Genomic DNA, 21,759 nt, shown 5'->3' with positions numbered 1-21,759 from the left:
GAACAGGAAATCTGTTCTTTGTTCTTCCTGCTGTCTGTGACAGTGATTACATAACCGTGCCCCCCCTTACATAAGTGACATTAGTCAGTGGTAAATTTCAAACTCTTAAAATGCAATTGGAAAAGCATTCGTCCAGCGCTTCTGGAGGCCTAAGTTTACTGTGGTAACAGAAAGATCTTTATGTTGCACAGCAGGCATTAAGTCAGAAACAGCATTTATTTATCTATTGACAGAACATCACTCACAGTGTAAGATACACTCACATACGTCCAGGAAGAAAACTTGTCTGGGAGAAGTCTATCAATTTGAAAATATAGTTTTGCACATGATGTAAGGGTGACATAGCAGTTAGTGGGTTTGGCTCCAGCACCCTCCGCGACCCAGAAAGGGATGAGCAGTAGAAGATGAATGAATGAATGAGTGAATGATTGAACACATATATATGACGATTTCAATTGAGATAATTGAAATGAAAAATAACTACACTGCAATTAATATTCAAAATGCCAAAATGATCTTCTTTGCAAAGTGTTGGACTTGACTGTGGGATCTAAATGACTTTATCATTGGTCTCTAACAGTGCAGACTACATCATCTTTGAATGACCATCACAGAGGAAATCAAATAATACCACAAGCTGATAGGCACATCTCATTAACATAGCTGAGGCTTTAAAATGAGCAGCTGGCGCAGAGAACATTACGGCATAAGCTGTGTGGCCATGAGAATTTACATTTGCATGTTAAATTATTTTTATTCTGCGCCCCAAAGTACAATAACCCAGTAAACTGGTGACAGTCACACTGAAAGCCACAGCGCTGTCAGCCCGGCAAGAGAGCAGGTATACAGAGGGCTATTCATCCAAACCAATGCAATGTGAAGTGAGTCGGGGAAAAGCCTTGGTTGTACGACACCATGGTTTGTTTGTTTTTACCCCACCCTAAAAATAAAAAACTAAACTAAACTAATATTTTTGCTCAGACATCTTTCGACATCACATAAACTGAACTATTGGGGGGATTTACCTGGAGAATAACATGACCTCTGAGCCTTATCTATTAATTCAAAACAGCACGAATGTGAATGGTAACAGACTCTGCACCATGCAAATTTTTCAATTTCAAACTGAGCTATCTATAAAAACCATTTGGCACACAGCCATTTCATGTATTCCCATCAGTAATATAAAGTTGCAATAATGTGTTCCAATTTTCAATTGGCAAAAAAAAAAAAGAAAGAAGGAAAGAAAGCCTCTGTCACAGCCCCAATAATCTGCTTTCTGCTCTCATTTTGCTCAGGGTTGGGAGTTATACTTATTTCACTGGAAAAAACTCCCTCCAGTAGGCTGTCGCTATGAGGCTTTAAGAATTTGTGACTCTTTCTCACGCTGTCAGTCTCTTCCTCTATATATCTCATGAAAGTAAAAACATTTCTCTCTTCCACGACCCTGGATCACATTCATAGTATCAGGCCACACAGCCCATCTAAGTGATGAACTATATTATACTGGCGTACTTCATGCAGGCTGTTCTGAAAAAGCTTACCAACTGAGAGAAGAAATGTTAAAATGTTTAACATGTTTATCTCTTCCCTGGAAAAGGACGCAGAGGGAAATAATATCTGAGGGTGAGCGTAGGTCTGAATTTGCAAGTGAGAGACAGAGATGTACCAGTGGTTTAAGACTCTCTTTATCCACCACTGGAGCTTCACAGGGAGTTCATGCGTTAAGCGGAAATGGTACAAATAAAAAAAGAACATCTGCTTCCTCACGTCTCTGTTCAGTTTGTCATTTTTCTTTCCCCCTTTCAAGCTGACCTCTTCTGATCTCTTGCACGTCTGAACACTCTGGTCTTTAAAAAAAAAAAAAAAAAAAAAAATCTGGAAAAGGAAATACAGTGTTTCGTTTAAAGGAACTTTGGATATCTGAAAGTCCAAACACTTTACACCTTCAAAGGAAAAAAATAAAACAAAAAAAAAAAAAAAAGGTATGTTTGGTTGAACCTAACGGGAGTCGTCAGAAAAATGAGGAATGAAAATATCTGGTCAGAGTAAAGTGGGTGAAATGTGTGCTTGGAGAGATTCTCTAGCTATCACTCAAAAACATAATGGAAAATTTATCATTTCACTGACTCAATTTTATTGGCTGATGATGTGGAAATATTTTTTATTTTTATTTTGTTGTATAAATTATGTAAACGAGAGAGAGAGAGAGAGAGAGGGCAAAGGTGATTTAAAAAAAAAAAAAAACTGATCTAGACCAGATAAGCGCGCGCGTGCACACACACACATACATTTTATCTAAGTTACTGTGCATTTATAATTAATTATCAGAATGTATGTCATCATTGGCAATGGCGAATACAAGTGCCTATGCTGATCTATACTTCGAGCTAGCAAATACCATCGAATGGAGCTAAATCGAACAGAGCTGAGTAATGAGGTGAAGGAAAGGAAGGATGGAGTGGACTCAAGGGAGAGTAATGATAGAGATGGTGCAGGGAGGAGGTGATGTGGGGAGGAGTTGTGTGATGGAAGGAGGGGCCATAAGATGGACCGATTGTGGAAATAATGTGGAGGAGGGAGAAAACATTACGTTGGTCTCATGCAGAAGAAATAAACAGATCATTGTTTTTGGTTGGAAGTGACAGAATATAGAGTGGAGATGTTTCTATTTTTTTATATACATATGGGTGTGTGTGTGTGTGTGTGTGTGTGTGTGAGCGAGAGAGATGGGGCAGTGGGGTCCTCCCATCATGCACCAATCCACTGCAATATGGGTCAGCATATCTGTCCATAAAAACCCAGCAGAATCTGACAATAAATCATATGCATGTGCAAACATATGTTTGCAGAGTGAGTGGGGATGATGTCTCTACAGCAAATAACCAGTTGCCATGTGAAATTTATACTGCATGCAATAATCATTTACTGGTTGGGGGAGAGAAAATAAAGAGAGAATGACAAATGGAAGGACAAATATAATTATCGAGTAGGTGTGTTGATGTTGAAAACCTGCGTGTGGTTTACCATTTCTGCTTGTTCACGTGTCGGATCGAGCTGGTGAAAAGACCTGATGCTATAGAAGAACATGCATATGCATACAAACTGATCCAGAACCTGACCCGAAACCGCACAAAATGCTCCCATCTCTGTAACCTAACCTTGAACACACATGAATATACACATATGTTTAAATGGCAAACACATGTTGACTTTTATTATAAAGTAGTTGGGTACAGTTCCTTTGCGCTCAGTGAAAACTATCATGTCAGAGTGCCACCTACAATAATTCCCCATCAATGCATAAATCTAATTCTAATTCAAACCAAGTCCTCAGCCACGACATTCCTCCAAGGACCGGCATCTAGAATTGCCATCTCCGCAAACAGAGCAATCGCAGTGCAGGCTGCTGTCATCCATGGTTTCCTGATGGTGGAAGAAGCTGCTAAATCCAATCAAAGGAGGAGCGTCCCGCTCTGTCTTAGTGAGTCTCTTTAAAACTCATGTTTTCAGAGCGCACCTCCACTACAAAAATCCCTCACATGTCTAAATAGCACTAACAATGTGCTTTTGGTTCACTTCCCTATACAACCCCCTGCACTTAATCAAAAGAATCAGTACTTAAAACTTAAAAGGCCTCCTGCAGCACTGAGCCTTTAATGATGTCCCTCACTTTAAGTGTCCCAAATGAGTAAATGTCAGTGTAGCCACATAAAACGCAATGTATTCATCAATACATCTACGAGACAGGAGAATGGTCATTTCTCTGTATTTTGTTGACAGTGGATCAACTTGAAATATTGCAGGGAATGATGAAATAAGAAGTAGCAGTCAAAGAGAGCTGTTTGATGAAACACTGCAAATTTTTATTTATTTAAAAAAAATGTTTGTAGCACTATCTGCTGTCAACACAGACACTGACCCTTACTCGCTCACTGTCGAGTGAATGACAAAGACACGTCCGTAAATTAAGTTGAGATAAATAATGATCAGACATAATGCAGCCTCCTCCTCTTTCTATTCCTGATATTCTTAATAATATCCTTGAGGAAGAAAATCCATAAGTGGGAAGTGGTTAATGTGCTAATTCGCAGGCTTAGCTGGCTCGTAACACTTGGTTGTTTTGAACGAGCCCCTGCTCAATTATGCTTAATTCATGAGGCACCATCACAGTCTGGATTAGGCAGTAAGCAATGAATATGCATGCAGGCACTTTGTTTACTCAGGCACACACACAACTAAAACCAAGTACGACTCCATATCTCCAGGCAGTGGACTCTTTCCTGACATTAACAGTCCTGTTGAGCGACTTTTCAAGACCACATTTTTTGTCACTGGTGTCAGGTGGGTGCACCTGTGAAATACTGTCATCACAGAAAGTTTGCATTTCTGGGAGCGACAACCAGAGCAATCTCTCAACTTATTTTGTGTCGTAGGTCGGACCGGTGGTGCAATCAGAACTCTCATTTACTGCTCCCTTTCAGTTTCATTGAATCCCTGCTGGCTTTTGTCTTTACAATATGTACTAACTTAAGTCACATTTTTTTGTAAGGTCAGCTCAGTTGTGCAGTGCTCAACATGATGGCCGTTCTCCTTCACCGTATTCAGAGAATACAGAATGGGGAAACTGAGCTGATTTACATTAATGGGTGCAAAACAACGCCAGTGGCCCAAAAAAAAAAAAAAAAAGGTGAAAGTTGTACATTTTTTACTGCAACACAACATGGCAATGGTCGATCACACATATGTATATGACTATTTTCCTGCTGACCATCACAACATAATTAAAAAAAAAAACAACAAAAAACTGTTGCCATAATGACGTTTTTGTAAAAACGATAAAGTTTAGAAGAAAAAAAATTAATCTAGAGATGGCTACATAACAGAATCAACCAACACCTACTGCACACTTCCATTTGTTGGTAAACATTAATCAGGACATAAACTATTTAGGGTCAATAAACTGAGAAGGACACCCCCTTGTGGTGAAAACGCTCACTCACATTTGATCCATTTTCAGCTTGTGCGTTGGCTTCAGCTCTCGAATGTCACTGAATAATTACAAGCCCACAGTGCTGCCACCATCATAATGAATTGTGCAATAACTACTGCTTTAACTTGAATTACCAACAGGAGCGACCAGAGAATGTCAATTAAAGGCAACATGGCTATACTGTGTTCTGCAAAACAACTAGATGAGCAACAAAAAGATTGTTGCCTTTATATAGGTAGGACTTTGTTTTACAAAAGCTCTCTCCCAAGTGCAGAGCAGAAACACTGTAGCCTGCAAAGTGGCTCCCATGACGACATGAGTGATTACAGTCAGCGGGGACACGTGGAGGAGAAAGAGAATCCTGTCAGCCAGGCCAAGAACGCATAAAAGAGGCTTAGACAGTGGAGTGACCCTTAGTCCTCCTCTTGTTACATCATGCTCGTTACCCCCACTTTCCTTCTTCTGTCCTCTTTTTCCAGAGCTTGGCTTCCTCGCCCACATACCTGCCTGAGAGAGAAGGGGGGGGGGGGGGGCGGGGAGGGTGTGCTGAAACCCTGATCATATAAAGTATACTTTATTTTATTAGGCTTTCACACTATAAATTGCTTGGTTTGAATTTAACCAAGGTGGTCATGGTAATAATGTCTTTGTACATAAGGAGACAGAAAAGTGACTAACTGGAGCTCATCAGTAACTGCATTATATTTTTTTACACTCGGGACAAGAGATGTCTCAACTGGGCTCTGGACAGAGTCTGAAACTGTGATTGGTAAATATCATCAAAACAAATAATGGCATGCCAAACGATGAATAATTTGGATAAAAGATGAAGCGCTAAAGGAACAGCATGATAAATGTTTACAGAACAAAACCTTTTGGCTGGCAGTTCATAAACAGTCCAGTTTATAATACTCATTCAAAGAAAATTAAGGTTTCAAGGAGTTGTGTATTTTCTTTGATTTTAAATTCCAAATCTCATCTTTATTTAGCACTTACAGGTCACTGTATCTGACTTGGTTAAAAGAATGTATGAGGTGCGACATGTCTCGCTGTGTTCATTATTACCATTTGAGGTACAGGAAATGTTTTCCACTTGGCCTTGTAGGTTTGTGTTTACACTTCTGGCCACAGGTCAAGATAATCCTCAGTATGGTTTGCTAAAACTACAGTGACTGAAATCAGATAATTTTTCAGTCATTTCACATCGAAAATGTTCACTGTTACAGAAGTTGTGTCAGTCCAGCTGCAACAAATGTGCTTGTATTTCAAAAACAAGTATGCTAAATATTTTACTAAATTCACCAGCTGGTTGCTAACTTTGTTTGCCTACTGTTTAGTGCCACTGAGGGATGAATTTTCCCAGGGCTTTTACTTTGAAAACAGCTGCCTGCTGTGGCCAGAAATAAGATCAAGAGTATAGTCGGAAGAGCAAACCGAAAAAATGTAGAGAAGCTGAAAGGAGCAAAGCTATTGAGTCAGATGATAAATATTTGTCTGTTCGGGGCTACAAATACCCTGGAAATAAAAATATTGAGCAGCACAACTTAATTGACTTAGAGTTTTCCAAATTGTCATTAAAGAGAATTACCAACTGAATGTTACACTGCTCCACATACCAACCAAGCTGCAACACATATGGAGGTGCGGAGTTACAGCACAGAACAATGGACAGAAACGGTTATGCAGCACATTATGATATCACAAAGAAGTTAGTCATAGCCCACTTGGATATAACGTCATCACTTCATTTTGTTACCCTAACAGACAATTGTGTTATAGTGGTTCATAATTTGTTTTGTGAGGTCAAGGGGATCTTGACCTTTGACCTATGACCTATGACCAACCAATCTGGATCTAATCAGTTTACTATTGAGCCCACAGTGACTTAGGCAACGATCAAGGTCAAAACCATGTTATGGGGTCATTTGACCTCCTTAAGTCCAAGTGTTTGTGCTAATTCTGGCTGTCCCCGGCCTGGAGGTTTGAAAATACCAACTATTTGCTGCCTATGTGTTCTTTAAACCTGAAACATTTGCTTGTTTCATTGCATTCCATTTTTTATTTAACATGTTTTTGAGGCATGACACGCAACATCTGCACTGTGGAGGCTTCTGGTTTGGTCTCTGTCATCATTTTATTATGTCATTGTCTTTCTGATGATGAGAATGGCTGGCTACCAGGAAACCCAAAGTTATTCACTTAAGACCAAAGGTAAGGCACAGACAGTAAATTAATAATGTTATGAACTGTTGTTTCTCTGGAAAGCTTTTATGCTGGATAATGCACCTGAATGTATTAGTACTTCTCCAGTTCTGCTTTGTTTTGCTTTCCTCCGGCAAGATTGAACTTTTCATTGATTGCTGGATTACTGTGTCACAACAACCCCTCTGCTGGGGTATTAAAATTATGCCTATCCTAATCCAATCTTCCCCATTTGTTGAATTCATAAAACTAGAGACATACTACTTCAGCCAACACTGGGCACTCACACTTAAACACTCCCTGCACACATTAAACACACCAGACACATGCGGTGTTGCATCTGTAAACACACAATTACACAAAAGATAAAAGGCTGATTTGAAGCTATAGTCAAGTGGGTTTGCTCTTTTCAACTGTGTCGATGATCATAGTCTGCGCCATGATTATTGTTAAATATGGAAATGATGCCTCCGGGCTACACGCTTCGATACATCAGAGCAGCATCTTATCCTGCATCAGGCAGGCAACAACATCAGGATGGCATCATAGCAGTGAAGTGGATGATGAAACTCCTTTTCGCAGCATCTGTTAATACAGTGAATTATCTGGTGTACTACTTGAGCTCCAGGGGTAAATGAAGAAGTTATGCATATTTCTCTAACTAGGCCACAGGTGGGGGGGGAACGGGCAGTCGATGGGGGAGGGGGGGGGGGGGACTAGTGATTGCCGAGACAGCAGACAGAATTCCCACTTTGTCGTGTGAGCTGAGGCTAACTGTAAGAGGTGGAGGAGGAAGGCAAGAGATGAAAAAAGTCAGCCATTGTGTGTGAGCAGGAGAGCGGGACGGACTTAAAAGCCCTCAGTGATATTCAGAGCAAAAGCATCTATATTCATCCACAGTGTAATGGCACAAATGCAGGGTTGATTTGATTTCCCTGTCTCTGTCAGTGATACTGCAGAATTGGGAGGAGGACTTCTTCCTCTTTCATGTGCACGGCTCTGTGGAATCCAAATATAACAGACATGCACAATGCATGAAAAAAAAAAAACAACACACACACACACACACACACACACACACACACACACACACACACACACACACACACACACACACACCTTGAGACACAAATACACACACATGCTATGGTTACTGTCAAAGAATGCACTCAAGAGGTGAGTGTGTGTTACGAATGTTTTCAGGTTACTTTGTAGTTCGAATGCTCACACAGAAGGGAAGAAGATGAAGAGGAGGAGAAAAGGATGGAGGGGAGTAGGGTGATTCTGTTGCTATGCAACCAGACTGTGCTGTTTCAGAGCATACCATCTACTCTGCAATGTGTTAATGCATGCATACGCACACACACACGTACCCACGCACATGCAGAAACTATGGGAATCTGCACAGGCAGACAACACTCCCTTGGCTGACTCCCACCAGATTCATTGAAATATTTGACATGTGGATCATCACATCACGTCAGAAACTTTCTGTTGCTCCAAGCGTGTGCTCACGCATTCAGTAGCTGGTCTGCTGACCAGCTCACCAGTCATGAAGACACTCCTAAAAGTGATCAGAATAATGTCTCTTTCCTCACTGTGAGAGAATTTACCTCCAGGAATAACAGTGCAGGAAAAAAAAAAAAAAGATCTAAACCATAGAACATATTCAGTGAGTGTCATCCCATCCCGCTCTCAAGTGACCCACCAGGACAAATCACACAATTGCATGAATAGCTCTTATTCATTTCTTTATCAGATTAATGCCCCAAGGTATTTTCCAGCATAGCAATGCCCTTGCATTTGCATGTTTATATTACTATTATACTCCTTCATTTTTAGTCAGCTCTGTTTCCTCATTCTTTCCTGGGACATTTCACACTTTTTACTTCGGAAAATATTATGCTACTTGTTTCTTATCGCCATATCCACATCTTGTGCAATCTGTGAGTAGATTATTTACATAGTTAATTTAAGAATAATGAAAACAAAATGTCTGGGCTTTTTATTCTGGCAGTCGCTGCAGGTCCTTGAAGGGCTTATGTTAATGGCAATGGAATTTTGAAACATTTAAAATAAGACGACAGCTGAGGTAAGTTTTTTTTTTTTGGTCCTACGTCGTTTAATTTAATGACTAAGGCACAAGGCACACAGTTAACCATAAATGGAAGGAGTATTAGCCATCACAACACTGCCATCAGAGAAAAGAAAGCCGCATATTGTGTTTATTTTCATAGCTCCATAAGCTATTGTTTAATTATTTGTGTTTCTTGGAATTAGTCACATCGTGAGGCGTTTGGAATCCAACATCTAAAAGTAAAAAGCCTCTGCAGCTTTTGAAATATGGATTTCATTGCCTGCGGGACCCTGCCTGCTGCAATGTACATTTCTTACACCAAAACACACAGCGATACAGCTGTATGCGTTGCTGTGGATTCACTCACACCAATACAGAGGGCACAAAGACACTCGCAATCCGTTTCCATTCATGGTCACTGAACCTTTTTAAACTTTGTTCACTTGTAGTGATTAAACAGCAGCCTTTAGTTTTAGTTTTCTCACCTCCTCCACTCTGATCTATATGGTCTCTAATGCTATCACTAGCGTTTATAATTCTTAAGTATCTAAGCTATTTAAACAAGGCTGATATCAACAGACCGACATGCTGATTTTAGATAAAGGCCCCAGGCCAGGAACCAAACCCACGACCTTCTTGTTGTGGGGAATCAGCACTGACCACTATGCCGCCGTAAAAAAAAAAATATATATATATATATCCCCGCCCCCGCAAGACATGAGTCCCAGAGTAAGCACAGACAAAATAAATCTACAGTAAAAGACTGACTTTGGAAAATGGATGCAACCTCGACTAATTAAGGATCATGGATAGATTCTAGTCTGGAATGCACATATACACACCTTCAATGGGGCCAACCCTTGTCAATTCCTCCTTGTCTTTAATATTTTTACTTCTTTTCCTCCAAATTCTTTTGTCTTTCCCTGACCCACTCCTCTGTCTTGCTCCTGTTACAGAAGAATCCATTTGACCTAAGCTGCGGTAAACACGAACCAGATCAAGAAAACATCTTAAGCACTTTTCGGCCCTTCGGTTCATAATGGAACAGATAATCTTACCACAGAAATGCTTTTTGGGGAAATGGGCCTGCATAACTCCATTCTAACTGCGATGTATTGGAAACAATCCTCCAGGGAGTGTTCTCCATCACTCACCGTCTCCCTCGTTTTCAGCCACTCACCGGTTTCCCTCCAGTCTCTACTTCACTCTCTCATTCGAGTGCTTTCTTTCATTTCCCATCATCCCATCTTTCATTATTGATTAATTCAAAAACCTCTCAAATCCCAGAGAGTTGCCCTGCCCGAGCTGAGTGTATGTGCATGCATTTGTGTATGAGCATTTGCTCCAGCCAAGTGGGACTTTGGGACCCACTTTGCTCCATTGACATCTGTAGTTGCCGGGTGTGTTCATAACTATGGTGACCCTGTTGTCTGGGCGACGGCTATTATGTTGTCACAGAAGCACTCAGGGAAATGGAGGAACCGTATTAATGATGATGCTTTGTCTCCCCACCCTTTTTCTCTCTCTTCCTTTGCTCACACACACGCATACAGATATGCATACATTACTAATCCGCTTCCACAATAAATTGGCTTCTTCATTCCTCAGACGCCAGCCATAAATCAATGACACTTTTACCTGACCTCCTTTCTTTTACCAATTTACAAACATGAGACAACTGCACAGACGGAGAGACAGCAGCTGTGTTTACCTGAGTCATTTTATTTATTGATTAAAGCTTTAGAGAAGGTCAGTTATTTTCTGTGAGCAAAAAGATGCATCCCCCAGTTTAATAGGGATCACCTGTGACAAACGCACACAGGAAAATCCACTGTACACAATCTGGTAGGAAATAATTATCAGTTATAATGTGACTTTCTCCCTGTCAGGGAAATGCTAAAGAACTGAGGTAAGGAGCAAGTGTATTTGTGGGTCAACTATTGTATGTGCGTAAATGTGCATACGTGGCTCCACGTTTTGACCAGTAACTACTGCACTTGAGTATGATGGCGTATTTTGGTTGTTTTGTGCTTTCATAGGTGGTTTACTTTTTTTCGTGTGCGTGTTTCTTGTTTCCAGCACTGATCAGCTGATCTGGGTAATGGATAATAAAAGGCAGACATATCAGAGGAAGGAAATATTGCTGAGAGGCAATTGAAGAATGATGGATAGATGACAGGTAAATGGAGTCAACTAGTCAGCCCGGACCGTCACAGTGTGTGTGTGTGTGTGTGTGTGTGTGTGTTAGATGTGACTTGACAACTGCTCAGTTACTGTTAGACACATTGCTATTTCAGCATCGAACTTCACCCAGAGCTGTCTCCAAAGGTGGAAAGGAACCTTCATGTTTTTTTTCATTTATTTTCTTCCACTGAAAATTAGCCCAGTTAGACTGTCTCATCACTTTCCTTTTCAGAAGTGGAACAGCTGCTTGGAGGATATATTACAACTTCTTGTCTTGTAAATGAAACATGGCAGAAGCACTTGGCAAGACTGGTGAGTAAACAACTGTTAACACTAAGGCAAGGCAAAACTTGCAAATTGCCTCAAATAAATGAGGTAAATTACCTTAAATGTACAGTTTGTAACGTCTGCTGAAGGTGGTCTGTTATTCAAAACAGTATCTAAAGATGGTAATTGGTGACATCATGCAGTAAAGAGGGATTGTGGGAATTATTTTTCACACCACTGCTCAACTTCTCCTGGTTTGGGTCCGTGACTGTCACATTTCCAAAAGGTTTTGGATTATCCACAAAGGTTTCCCCCTCTCCAAAATAAGTGGACCAGTGTATTACATCTGGTAAAAACCCAGAAAATAGTCCATGTTTCTCTGACTGTATATTATTAACAGGGGATATCTTGGATTGGATTGGAGCTGAACTTTATCTCTGAGAGCATAAGATGCAGGCATCTGATGACTAAAACCCTTCATCTGGTTGAAATATATACAATTGAAAATGATATGAAAGGTTTACAGTACAGATGGAGCTTAAAACCTGATGTAAACACTGAGAATTTTGATCTTCTGGCATGAAACCACAATACCATAGGAAGAAAATTATGCTTTGAGAGATGGCCAAATAAAACTGGCCATTACCATGACTGTAATCATGGATTTGCTCAGTTTGAAATTTGCAGAAAGCATGATGCATTAACAATTCAAGAAATATGTAATATAGGTCTAGTCGCTTTTAATGTCTAAAACTTACATCTTGGTCGAACACACTTTTTGCATCCGCTGAGTGACTTTGTCTTCTACTCAGTTTACTTACAGTTAAACTGGGAACTCATGATCACAAACAGTGACATAACTTTAACACCAACAATAGAAAACCTCCGTCGCACCTAAAATAAACCAGCGTGAAAGTCCTGTTAACGACTGCTTAGTTATCAAACAACCATTCCACAGAGACCTCAGTTATTATAGAAGAAAACGTGCCATAACCGCTGCCACTGTGAAACTACAGCAGCATTTAACTGCTGGGTGGCTACAATTTGAATGTTTGTACACTCCATCTAACACCACTCCGTTCATGCTGTTACTGAACCCCCCCCAAAAAAAAAGGTCCTTCAAACAGCTTCCCAGTTTAAATCAAAGGTAAAAATCTTACATTGGCCTCCAAGGCCTCATAGTGGAGGAGAAAGAATAAATTACATGACAAAGGCACTCTAGGCCCCATCATTCCCCATTATCACTTAATGATATCTGGTGACTGGGGAAGCTCCTGCAGTCATCTCAAACCATGTGTGTGTCTGAGAAGGATAATTGTCTTAGAGCATTAGACCATCAGGAGGGCATCTGAACCACACTTCATGGCTGTGTGAACTGTCCAAAGCAATAATCTAATCAAGTGATTGCCCCAAGATGGTATCCAGCCTGTATAGATCATGTCTAACTGCTGGATACATGCACCTGAAGACCTCTTTTGGCTTCCTCCATTTGTCCAAATGCAGGAAATAGGTGCAAGATAATCATTCATCCAACCATCCATTTTCTAAGCCTGCTAAAATTCCCAGTCTCCGCAGGCTATAAAGCAGGTTGTATTTCAGTATGCACAACACTTTGACAGTAAGTGCTCATTTTGAGGTCTGTCACTTAATTACCTTATTAGATTCTCGTCCGTCTTCTTCCAGTAAAATTATAACGCTCTTAGAGAGAGAATAAGGTTTCTGTAAGCTGAGGTAATATAAATAACATTAGGTAGATCATAAAGTTCCCTCCTGTTTCCCTTAAAACATAAAAAAAGCGAGAATGTGATCATACGGAGATGCTCTTGACATTTACTGTGAAATTAAATTCAACATTGTGCTATAAGGTCAGGCAGTTTTATTCTACTCTAGAATAATTTAATACCACGCTGAAAAACGCTACTTTCTATTAATAAAACTTTTAGTCCTTGGCTGTGAGGCATGTTTTCTATTTCGCCCGCCATTCTACCAGGATATACTGTAGTGCACTTCTTTGTCACTGCATACAAACCACGGGAAGCCACAAAAATTATATATTTGTCAACTGATGGTAAATTCTTCAAATACTTTAAGGTTATTGTTCAGATTTTTTTTTTCTCTTCCATTTGATGAATTTCTCATTATGGCCTCTCTATCAGATGTACTTTTGTTCAACCAGCAACCAGTTCAAACAGCAGGGGGAATGACATCACTGCTCTGGCCTGCTCCCAGAATAACTTCATATACATGAAGTACTTTTTTAAAACATTAGGAAAGGGAAACAGGTTGGTGACTGTTTACCAGTGTTTTTTTTTTCTTTAAGAGTGCAAACTAGAGTACAACAGTGTTACTTATTATAGTTGGCATGCTATATTATTCATAATGAGAACTAAACAATTGGAGATTGTGAGGCGCTCACTGTTGCAGTCCATATCCTTCATTATATGCAGGAAGCTCTTCTTGATAGTGTCAGTATTTTTTCCCAACCAGAGCTGACGGCACTGATGACTTATTATTACCGGACTGGGGAGCTCAGTAGACCAGGCTGACCTTAAAGACTGAGTTCAGTGATGAATATCTAAACAGCCTCCCCTCTCAGTTCTTCTACTCTACGTCTCCTTTCCTTCCACTCAGCCTCCACGACTTTCTGATTTTCTCATCTTCCGCATCAGTCACTTCTACCAGTCGCTTAAAGCAGCTGTCTCTTTCATGCTCCTGTAACATTCCCCTTGTACCACCTTGTTCTCTCACCCTCCTCTCACTCCCTTCATCTCCTCTTCAGTGAAGGACGGTGGAGGTTATGGAGATGGGTGGTAGCCTGCAGCGGAACAGGCTCTCAGTGAAACGAAGGAGAGGTTGATGCTGCCTAGACTTTTAGGTGCCTCACTTAGTTACCAATCCTTTAATCCTTCAATCCTTCAGGAGAGCGACAGTGTTATCCAGTTATAAAGAAATGCAAATTGTAGATAGAATCCTGATGTACAGCAGAGGTCTAGAAAACATATTTCCACAATTGTATGACGGCTTATGTTTGAACTTTTAATAGTGTGTTTATAATAATGCTAAATCATTAAAACCTGTAAAATAGCACATATCTTTTAATTTATAAAACTCTCTTCCTGTTCATCCAACACAAACATCTATAGATTCAAGCTGACATCACAGATACCATGAAAGCTAGTCAGAGCGATTGTTCTACTCTATTGTAGTGAGAAATAAACCCTTGTTTAAAAAAAAAAAAAAGAAAAAAATATTAAATTACGCAATTTTTAACCTAGCTTTTTGCAAGAATTAGACAAAGTTTATGAAACCTTAAATGAGGTTTAGGATAGATTTTGTTATCTTCTAGCAAAGCTAATGAGCCATTTTCGCTGTTTTTGGTCTGTCTTTATGCTAAGATAAGCATAGCTAGAAGTCAGCTATCAGTAGCTTTGTACCACGCAAACAGATAGCCTACTGATCGGTCTTCTCATCAAACTTTACTGGGAAACCTGTTCTTAGGTTCTCACCAACTGAAAAGAAGCAATGGGTCTAAACTGGCCAACCTCATTTTAAACAGATGGGCCCTTGGGAGCCAAGGGGACCTGTGAGTTAGGGCAAAACGACATTTGGGGTGAGGACAAGGGGGGGGCAGCAGTGGGAAGGAGGAGGAGAGTAGTTTAAAAATATGATGAGGAGTTTTGGTGCCTCTCCCAGAGGGAATAAAAGATTCAAACTGGGCCAAAGAAGGACCACACACACCACACAAAAACATGCACACACACATGCATACATGTGGAATTGAGCCACAGGTTGGATAGACAGGAAAACAAGTTAGACAAGAACCTTCTGCAGACAGTTTAGCCAGAAACAAAGAGAGAGAGTAAAACACAAAAACTTGACTGAGGAGACAGACAGAGGAGCAGCTCATTAAACTGACGGTGGAATGCTGCAGCAGACAGTTTGGGGTTTTTTGTTAGAGTTGCTGAATATATTGATGTTTGCAGGTATTGTCATGCTTACCTTCTCTTAAAATCACCGAGAAGGACCACGGTTAATAAATGACTAGGGCTACAGAACCGGTAGTATTGAATAGGGAGGTAATTAGATTTGAGCAGGCGTGCATGTTTGTATCTGTTGCCATAAAATGTTCTGATAATATTTCTGCCAAAACATAAATCTTCACATTTTACCGACATTATATCTTCTCATTCAGTCCGTTATCTTTTTTTACCAATTTATCCTACACTGAACAAAATGTCAGTAAATTGAGAAACCAGTCCAAAGTATCCCCATTCTTATTTTCATTCCCAATACACATCTACATTGCATCTTGCTTGGACAGCAGGTCAAGTGCCCAGGCGTCCTCTTTGGACCAGAGTTACTGAACTGGTAGTCATCAGTCACAGACAGTTAGAGATATTAGCACCTTTTAACTTGCTATTCTGTGTGTGCAACCATTTGAAAATTAGATAAATATGACTATGGCTGAATTACACCCATAATATACAGCATTTTGTGTCAACGTGTTACTGAACAGACAAACAAAGTAAGGAGCTATTTCTCACTAAAAGTCTCTCAGCTTGTTCCCCTTATCGATGAATCACACTCACCCTGTAGACATCTGTGATGGCCACTTCAGCGAGATATTTTCTCTCCAAGATGGTGAACCCTCCAGGAACGAGCTGTCATTGTGTGCTCTGTGCTATAAAGACAAATGTCACAAAGAAATGCATATGAGGAACATGTAATTTCACTTTCAATCATGTTGGGAGCTGTAAAAGGCACTTGGCACTGTCAGGTGTGTTTCCTAATGTTCAGTGGGATTAGAAACAGTCCCATTATAGGCTATTGCCTCCTATAGCAGGCCATTATATGGTGGGAACATTGAGGCCTTTTTGATGGACTTGAGTTTTGACATCCACACACGATGAATGTGTAAATTGAACAAAAAAAAAAAAAAAAAAAAAAAACACAAAAAACAAAAAACTCCAACTTACAAATTATAGAAGGTAAAAGATCCAGAGACAATTGGGCAGTCCACAGTGACTTTAAATGGGCTGCGAATCATGAGGCTGTTTGACTCCAAATCAGGAATTTGGCAAGATGGAGGAGCACTACAGAGATGGAACAAGAAAAAAAAAAAAAAAGAGGGTCAGAGAAATGAGAGGGTTAGAGGGGGGAGAGAGTGATGGAGACAGAGGAACACATGACAGGTAAATAAGAAGAAGAGATGAAGACAAGGAAAAAAAATATCACTTAGTCAAGTGGAGTGAAAGAGACATGGAAACGGTTATAGGAGGGGGCTGAAGAAGAGAAAACTGGGAAGGACATTGGGGAAAAAGAAGGGAAATGCTGGCAAGGAGAGGAAAAGCAAGTGGGAGATGATAAAAGATTAAAAATGAGATAGAAGGATTGCAGGAGGTGGAGAAACACAGAGACACATATTTGGCAGGTGGAGAGAAAGGAGGGCCAGTGGAGTGGTGGAATAAAGCGAATGAGGAAAAGTGGGGTGCTGGAAATGATATGAAAATTTATAGCGTGTTGGTGAGGGACTAAAGAAAGGGAGAAAAATAAGTGGAGAGAAAAAGATTAATTGAATACAGTGAAGACAAAGTAAAGCAAGAATGAAGTGCAAGGGGGAGTACAGACACACAAGGAAGCAGCAAAGGGAGTAAGCAATCCATAAGGGCAAGGGCTACAATACAATAGATATTGACACACGTTTCTGTGGGAAATTGGGGATCGCTGATGTTTGCCTGTGCCAAACTATTGCTTCCATCATGGGCAGATTACAACAGAAAAGATGGCAACAATAAATAAATAAAAATAATCCACCAGCTTTCAGGAGGGCCAATGAACAGAGCAGTGAAAGAATACATAGAGGATGGAAGGAGAACTGCTGTTTGGCCACGAATAAAGGTCAGAGTCTCAGGGGGCTGTCTGACAGCACAACAAACACTGAACTACAAAAGAGTGGTGTGGGAGTGGACACACAGACAGGAGGGAAAATTATTGGTGTGTGAGCTGATGGAAATAATTGATTTTGCAACCATAAAGGTAAAACCGCAAATTATTTGAACAAAAATAGCTAATGGATATGTAGCCTGATGAGTACCCTGAACCATATGTAATTTTGAGTGCAATGTCCTTTGCAAATAGCTCATGCTCCTCACAGCAATATAGTGTTGTGGGCTGCATCATATATGCATTTATTGTATTCTTCAGCACGGCATGTCATCCAGACGTGCAAATGTTATCAACATTTTAAATGAATCCCAGGGTTTGGTTAAATTAGAACAGAAAGTGTCAGCAGTCATACGATTAGAGAGAACATAACTATAAAGTTACCGATCACAACCTTCCCCACTACCAAAACACAATTTCCACAACTGAGCTATCAGTGCAAGTTATGTTGTGGGAGGGTCTCTGATGGCAAGGCCTTTATAAAAAAAAAAACTATATTTTCTTTGTGTGTAAGTGAAATTGTTCATTCTATTCTAGACAATTGGTTTTCTGGAAATGTATGACATTTTAACATTTGAGTTTTAACCTTGGAGCCTGTGGAAAAACAAAGCATGTTTGGAATCAACAACACTGGAATAACAAAGTCCGCTTACTTCTTCTCAGAGGCGTGATGCATCCCGTGATCCTCTTCGGCAGACCTTCCTATGACGATGTGGAGAAAGTAAACCCAGTCTGATTTGGGCCACATTGTTGTTCATTTAAAGTGTCTCTGTGACTAAATCGTACGAGACGCGGAAATTGATTTCCGGCGCAGGTGACTTCAGACATACCCACGTGTTCGTACCGCTGCCGCCATCTTTCGGACATTCGCGTTATTTCAGCAGCTCTTCCACGTTCCCGTTCGGTTTGGCCCTCGCGGGGAGCCGTGAGGAGGAGCAAGCGTCGCCTTAGCAACGGATGGGGCTCGGCTCAATAAATGAATGCCAGCATTTTTGGGGGAAACTTGGTGTAATATTTCTCGAAACGGACACTCTTTGAATTTTTATGTGAACTAACTAAAACTGTTATGGCCACGAGCAATCCGTCGGTGTTTCTTCTCACGGTGAACGGTCAAATTGAAGGCGCTATTGTGAGTTGTTTTCCGTAGTTAGTCTAGCCTAGCAGCTAACTTCGTTTAGCATCTGCACCAGCATTAGCTTAATCTGAATGTATGTTTACACACATGCATCGAGGTAACTTGTTTAGTGTTGCATTTTCAGTTTCCAGAGTATGACAACCTGTACTGCAAATACTGTTATGTCTACGGACACGACTGGGCTTCCACTTCGGTGAGTGGTCGACAACACGACGTGGAGAATGTTTGTTTTCCTTTAATGGTGTTGTATTCATGATGCACTAAATTTAAAAATTAAATATGTTAAAAACAAAATACAATCCATGCTGTCCAAAATGTCCTGCTTCTAGCTGTTATCCGTCGATCTGAATCTAATAAGTTGTTATTTTCTTTCAAGTTAGTGGATCTCCAGTTTTAATCTGGTCCGTGTCGTTGTGAATTTGATATGTTAGTGTTTTCTGGTGGTTGGCTGAACAACAAAGCCATTAAACATCATACTAAACACATCAATGATGATCAATACTGAAAAAAACTGAGTGTTGCAAAAAGCCGTGGTACATTTGAATGTCAGTATTCTAAAATACACAATGTGTGTGTGTATGTATATGTTTTTGGATAAACATACTGGGAAAAGGCAAAAACAATAACTGCAAAAGGGTTTAAAAGTACTCATAATACACAATATCAACATTAAAGAAAAATGGTTCACATGCATTCCACCTTTATAAAAGTATCCAAAAATGTTTTTATTTAACTCGAAGGTCTTTGTGTGTCATTTTTCTCTAGGGGCTGGAAGAAGGCATCACTCAAATAACCTGTAAAGGAAGTCAGTATTCACATAAATTAATATGGAACTTCCCACTGGAAACAACATTTAAGAGCACAAACCCATCTGGATGTAAGCACTACTCACCTACACACAAACCGCAAAGTTTTCTTCTGTGGACTGATATTCGTAACTTCACGTCCAAAGGAAATCTAACTGTAGGAAAAGTGAATACTGAGGGTATCTTTTCATTTTACAGGGCCTCAGCTTGTGGTAAGTGTGTATGGTCCAGACGTGTTTGGAAACGATGTCGTACGAGGCTATGGAGCAACTCACATCCCATTCACACCTGGACAGTCAGTATTACACCCATAAATGTTCTCTTTTTGCTAACCCTAACCCAACCCTTGAACTGAAGTCGTTAAGTTTAGTTTCACTTAAGTGACTAGTTAGCAAAAATCATCAATAAATAGGCATATTGTTCATCTCCCTCATTACAATTTAGCTTAACCATAATAAGGTCTTGTATGATCTTGTTTTATATGTTCTCACATATTGTGTCTTTTTGTTTTTCCTTCTTAGTCATACGCGGACCATCCCCATGTTTGTCCCTGAGCCCACATGGAAACTTCAGAAATTCACAAGGTGGGCTGTGTGAGCAGTTGTGTGTTTAGTTTTCTGAGCCACTGTAATGCTGTTACTGAGTTGTGCCTGCTGAATGGAGAAAAAAAAAAACAATCTGAGTGCAATCGACTATTTCACAGCTTCACTTTGTGGTTCTAAAGTCTTAGGTCTTCAACATGCAAAACTCCACTTTTCATATATAGTGATGTACCAGTTGCTGTGTGTCAGAGAAATGAGTGACATTGAACAGAAGCCTTTTAATATTTTAGGATTGGTTGAATTAGTTTGGGGCAGCACGGCACCCCACAATAAGGAGGTTGTGGGTTCGGTTCCCAGCCTGGGGCCTTTCTGTGTGGCGTTTGTATGCTCCCCCTGTGCCTGTGTGTTTCCTCCCACCATCCAAGGACATCATGTTTGTGTTAATTGGTGACTCCAAATGGTCCATAGGTATGAGTGTGAGTGGTTGTTGGTCTCTGTCTGTCTCTGTGTGTTGGCCCTGTGATGGACTGGTGACCTGTCCAGGGTGACCCCCCCTCACCCAGAATGAGCTGGGATTGGCTCCAGCACCCCCCACAACCTGGAAACGGAGAAGTGGTAGAACATGGATGGGTGGAAGAATTCATTTGTTTGAAATGATTTCTCTTCATGAAAATTACTTCAAGAGAAAGTGACTGATGAGGAAAAAAACCCTGCAACTTACAGTAAAATAAAATAAATAAATCTCATTAGCAGTGAATAAAAAAAAAAAAAAAAATCAGCTGCCATGGTAATGCATATTTCCCTCTATAGTTTTTCACCAGTTCTTTTTTTTTTCTCCATCTCCCTTGTTTAGCTGGCTGCTGGGGCGGCGGCCAGAGTATACAGACCCTAAAGTAGTGGCCCAGGGTGAAGGCAGAGAAGGTTTGTTTTTTACGTAACATGCTGTGTGTAGAAGTGTATAGCAGTTCTCTTCACAAGTGGAGTACGTTTAAGCTTTGGCCAGCACAATGTAAATTGTCTCTATATAGCTGGAAAATATTTGAATGAGCTACTAGAAGGAAGTCTGTGGTCTACCTTCAGTTTCCATTTAATATATTAAGTTTTCAACATGGTCATCGTGTTTAGAAGCTGTTATATACAGTTGTGTTGTGCTTGTAGTGACGCGGGTGCGTTCCCAAGGCTTTGTCACCGTCTCCTTTGACATCATGACTAAAGACATGAAGAAGCTGGGCTATGACACAGGACCCTCCAGCCCTGCAAACACACAGTCTGCCACATCGGGCTGGTCAACAGAAGAACAGCCACACTTATAATTACACACAGACTTTCTTCTCAGACGTAACATGCAGCTGTTCATTATTCTTGCCATCAGGGTTGCTGGTCCCCACCAAAATAAAAGCACAGCACTTTGTCTCTTTTACCTCCTCACTTGCAATGGAAATTCACAATACAAGAACAGCAGGATGGAATGCACAGTGCTTTATAGTGCAAAGTGTAGGAATGAAATTTTAATCAGATGGATTCAATTTAAGCTGTTTCAAAATGTGTTTTACAATTTATTAACCCATTTTCTACTTTTTTTTTTTTTTTAAATAAATGTGGACTTCTTA

General features: G+C 40.3%; 1 protein-coding gene across 2 annotated transcripts; it reads left to right on the top strand.

Moving 5' to 3' along the window:
• Positions 1-18,617: 18,617 nt before the first annotated feature.
• b9d1 (B9 protein domain 1) lies at positions 18,618-21,700 on the top strand. Of its 2 annotated transcripts, none has more exons than XM_029508834.1 (7): positions 18,618-18,795; positions 18,926-18,994; positions 19,567-19,678; positions 19,806-19,902; positions 20,129-20,191; positions 21,003-21,070; positions 21,329-21,700. In XM_029508834.1, exons 1-7 carry the CDS (start codon positions 18,733-18,735, stop codon positions 21,460-21,462), a joined length of 606 nt encoding a protein of 201 aa, XP_029364694.1. In that variant the 5' UTR covers positions 18,618-18,732; the 3' UTR covers positions 21,463-21,700. The 2 variants fall into 2 exon arrangements, with proteins under 2 accessions (XP_029364694.1, XP_029364693.1); XM_029508833.1 differs by having other exon boundaries at positions 21,308-21,700.
• The last annotated feature ends 59 nt before the right edge of the window (positions 21,701-21,759 follow it).

This window comes from Echeneis naucrates, chromosome 8 (genome assembly GCF_900963305.1).
Source record: "Echeneis naucrates chromosome 8, fEcheNa1.1, whole genome shotgun sequence".
Taxonomy (NCBI): domain Eukaryota; kingdom Metazoa; phylum Chordata; class Actinopteri; order Carangiformes; family Echeneidae; genus Echeneis; species Echeneis naucrates.
The sequence above is the reverse complement of the archived record's forward strand: the minus strand, read 5'-3'. Positions and strand labels throughout refer to the sequence as shown.

What these genes read in the sequence shown, in the direction of transcription:
- b9d1 (XM_029508833.1), top strand. Translation starts at nt 18,733, where the DNA reads ATGGCCACGAGCAATCCGTCGGTGTTTCTTCTCACGGTGAACGGTCAA. An exon ending in GTCAAATTGAAGGCGCTATT is followed by an intron (nt 18,796 to 18,925) that starts GTGAGTTGTTTT and finishes TTGCATTTTCAG; the next exon opens with TTTCCAGAGTATGACAACCT. An exon ending in AAACTTCAGAAATTCACAAG is followed by an intron (nt 20,192 to 21,002) that starts GTGGGCTGTGTG and finishes TCCCTTGTTTAG; the next exon opens with CTGGCTGCTGGGGCGGCGGC.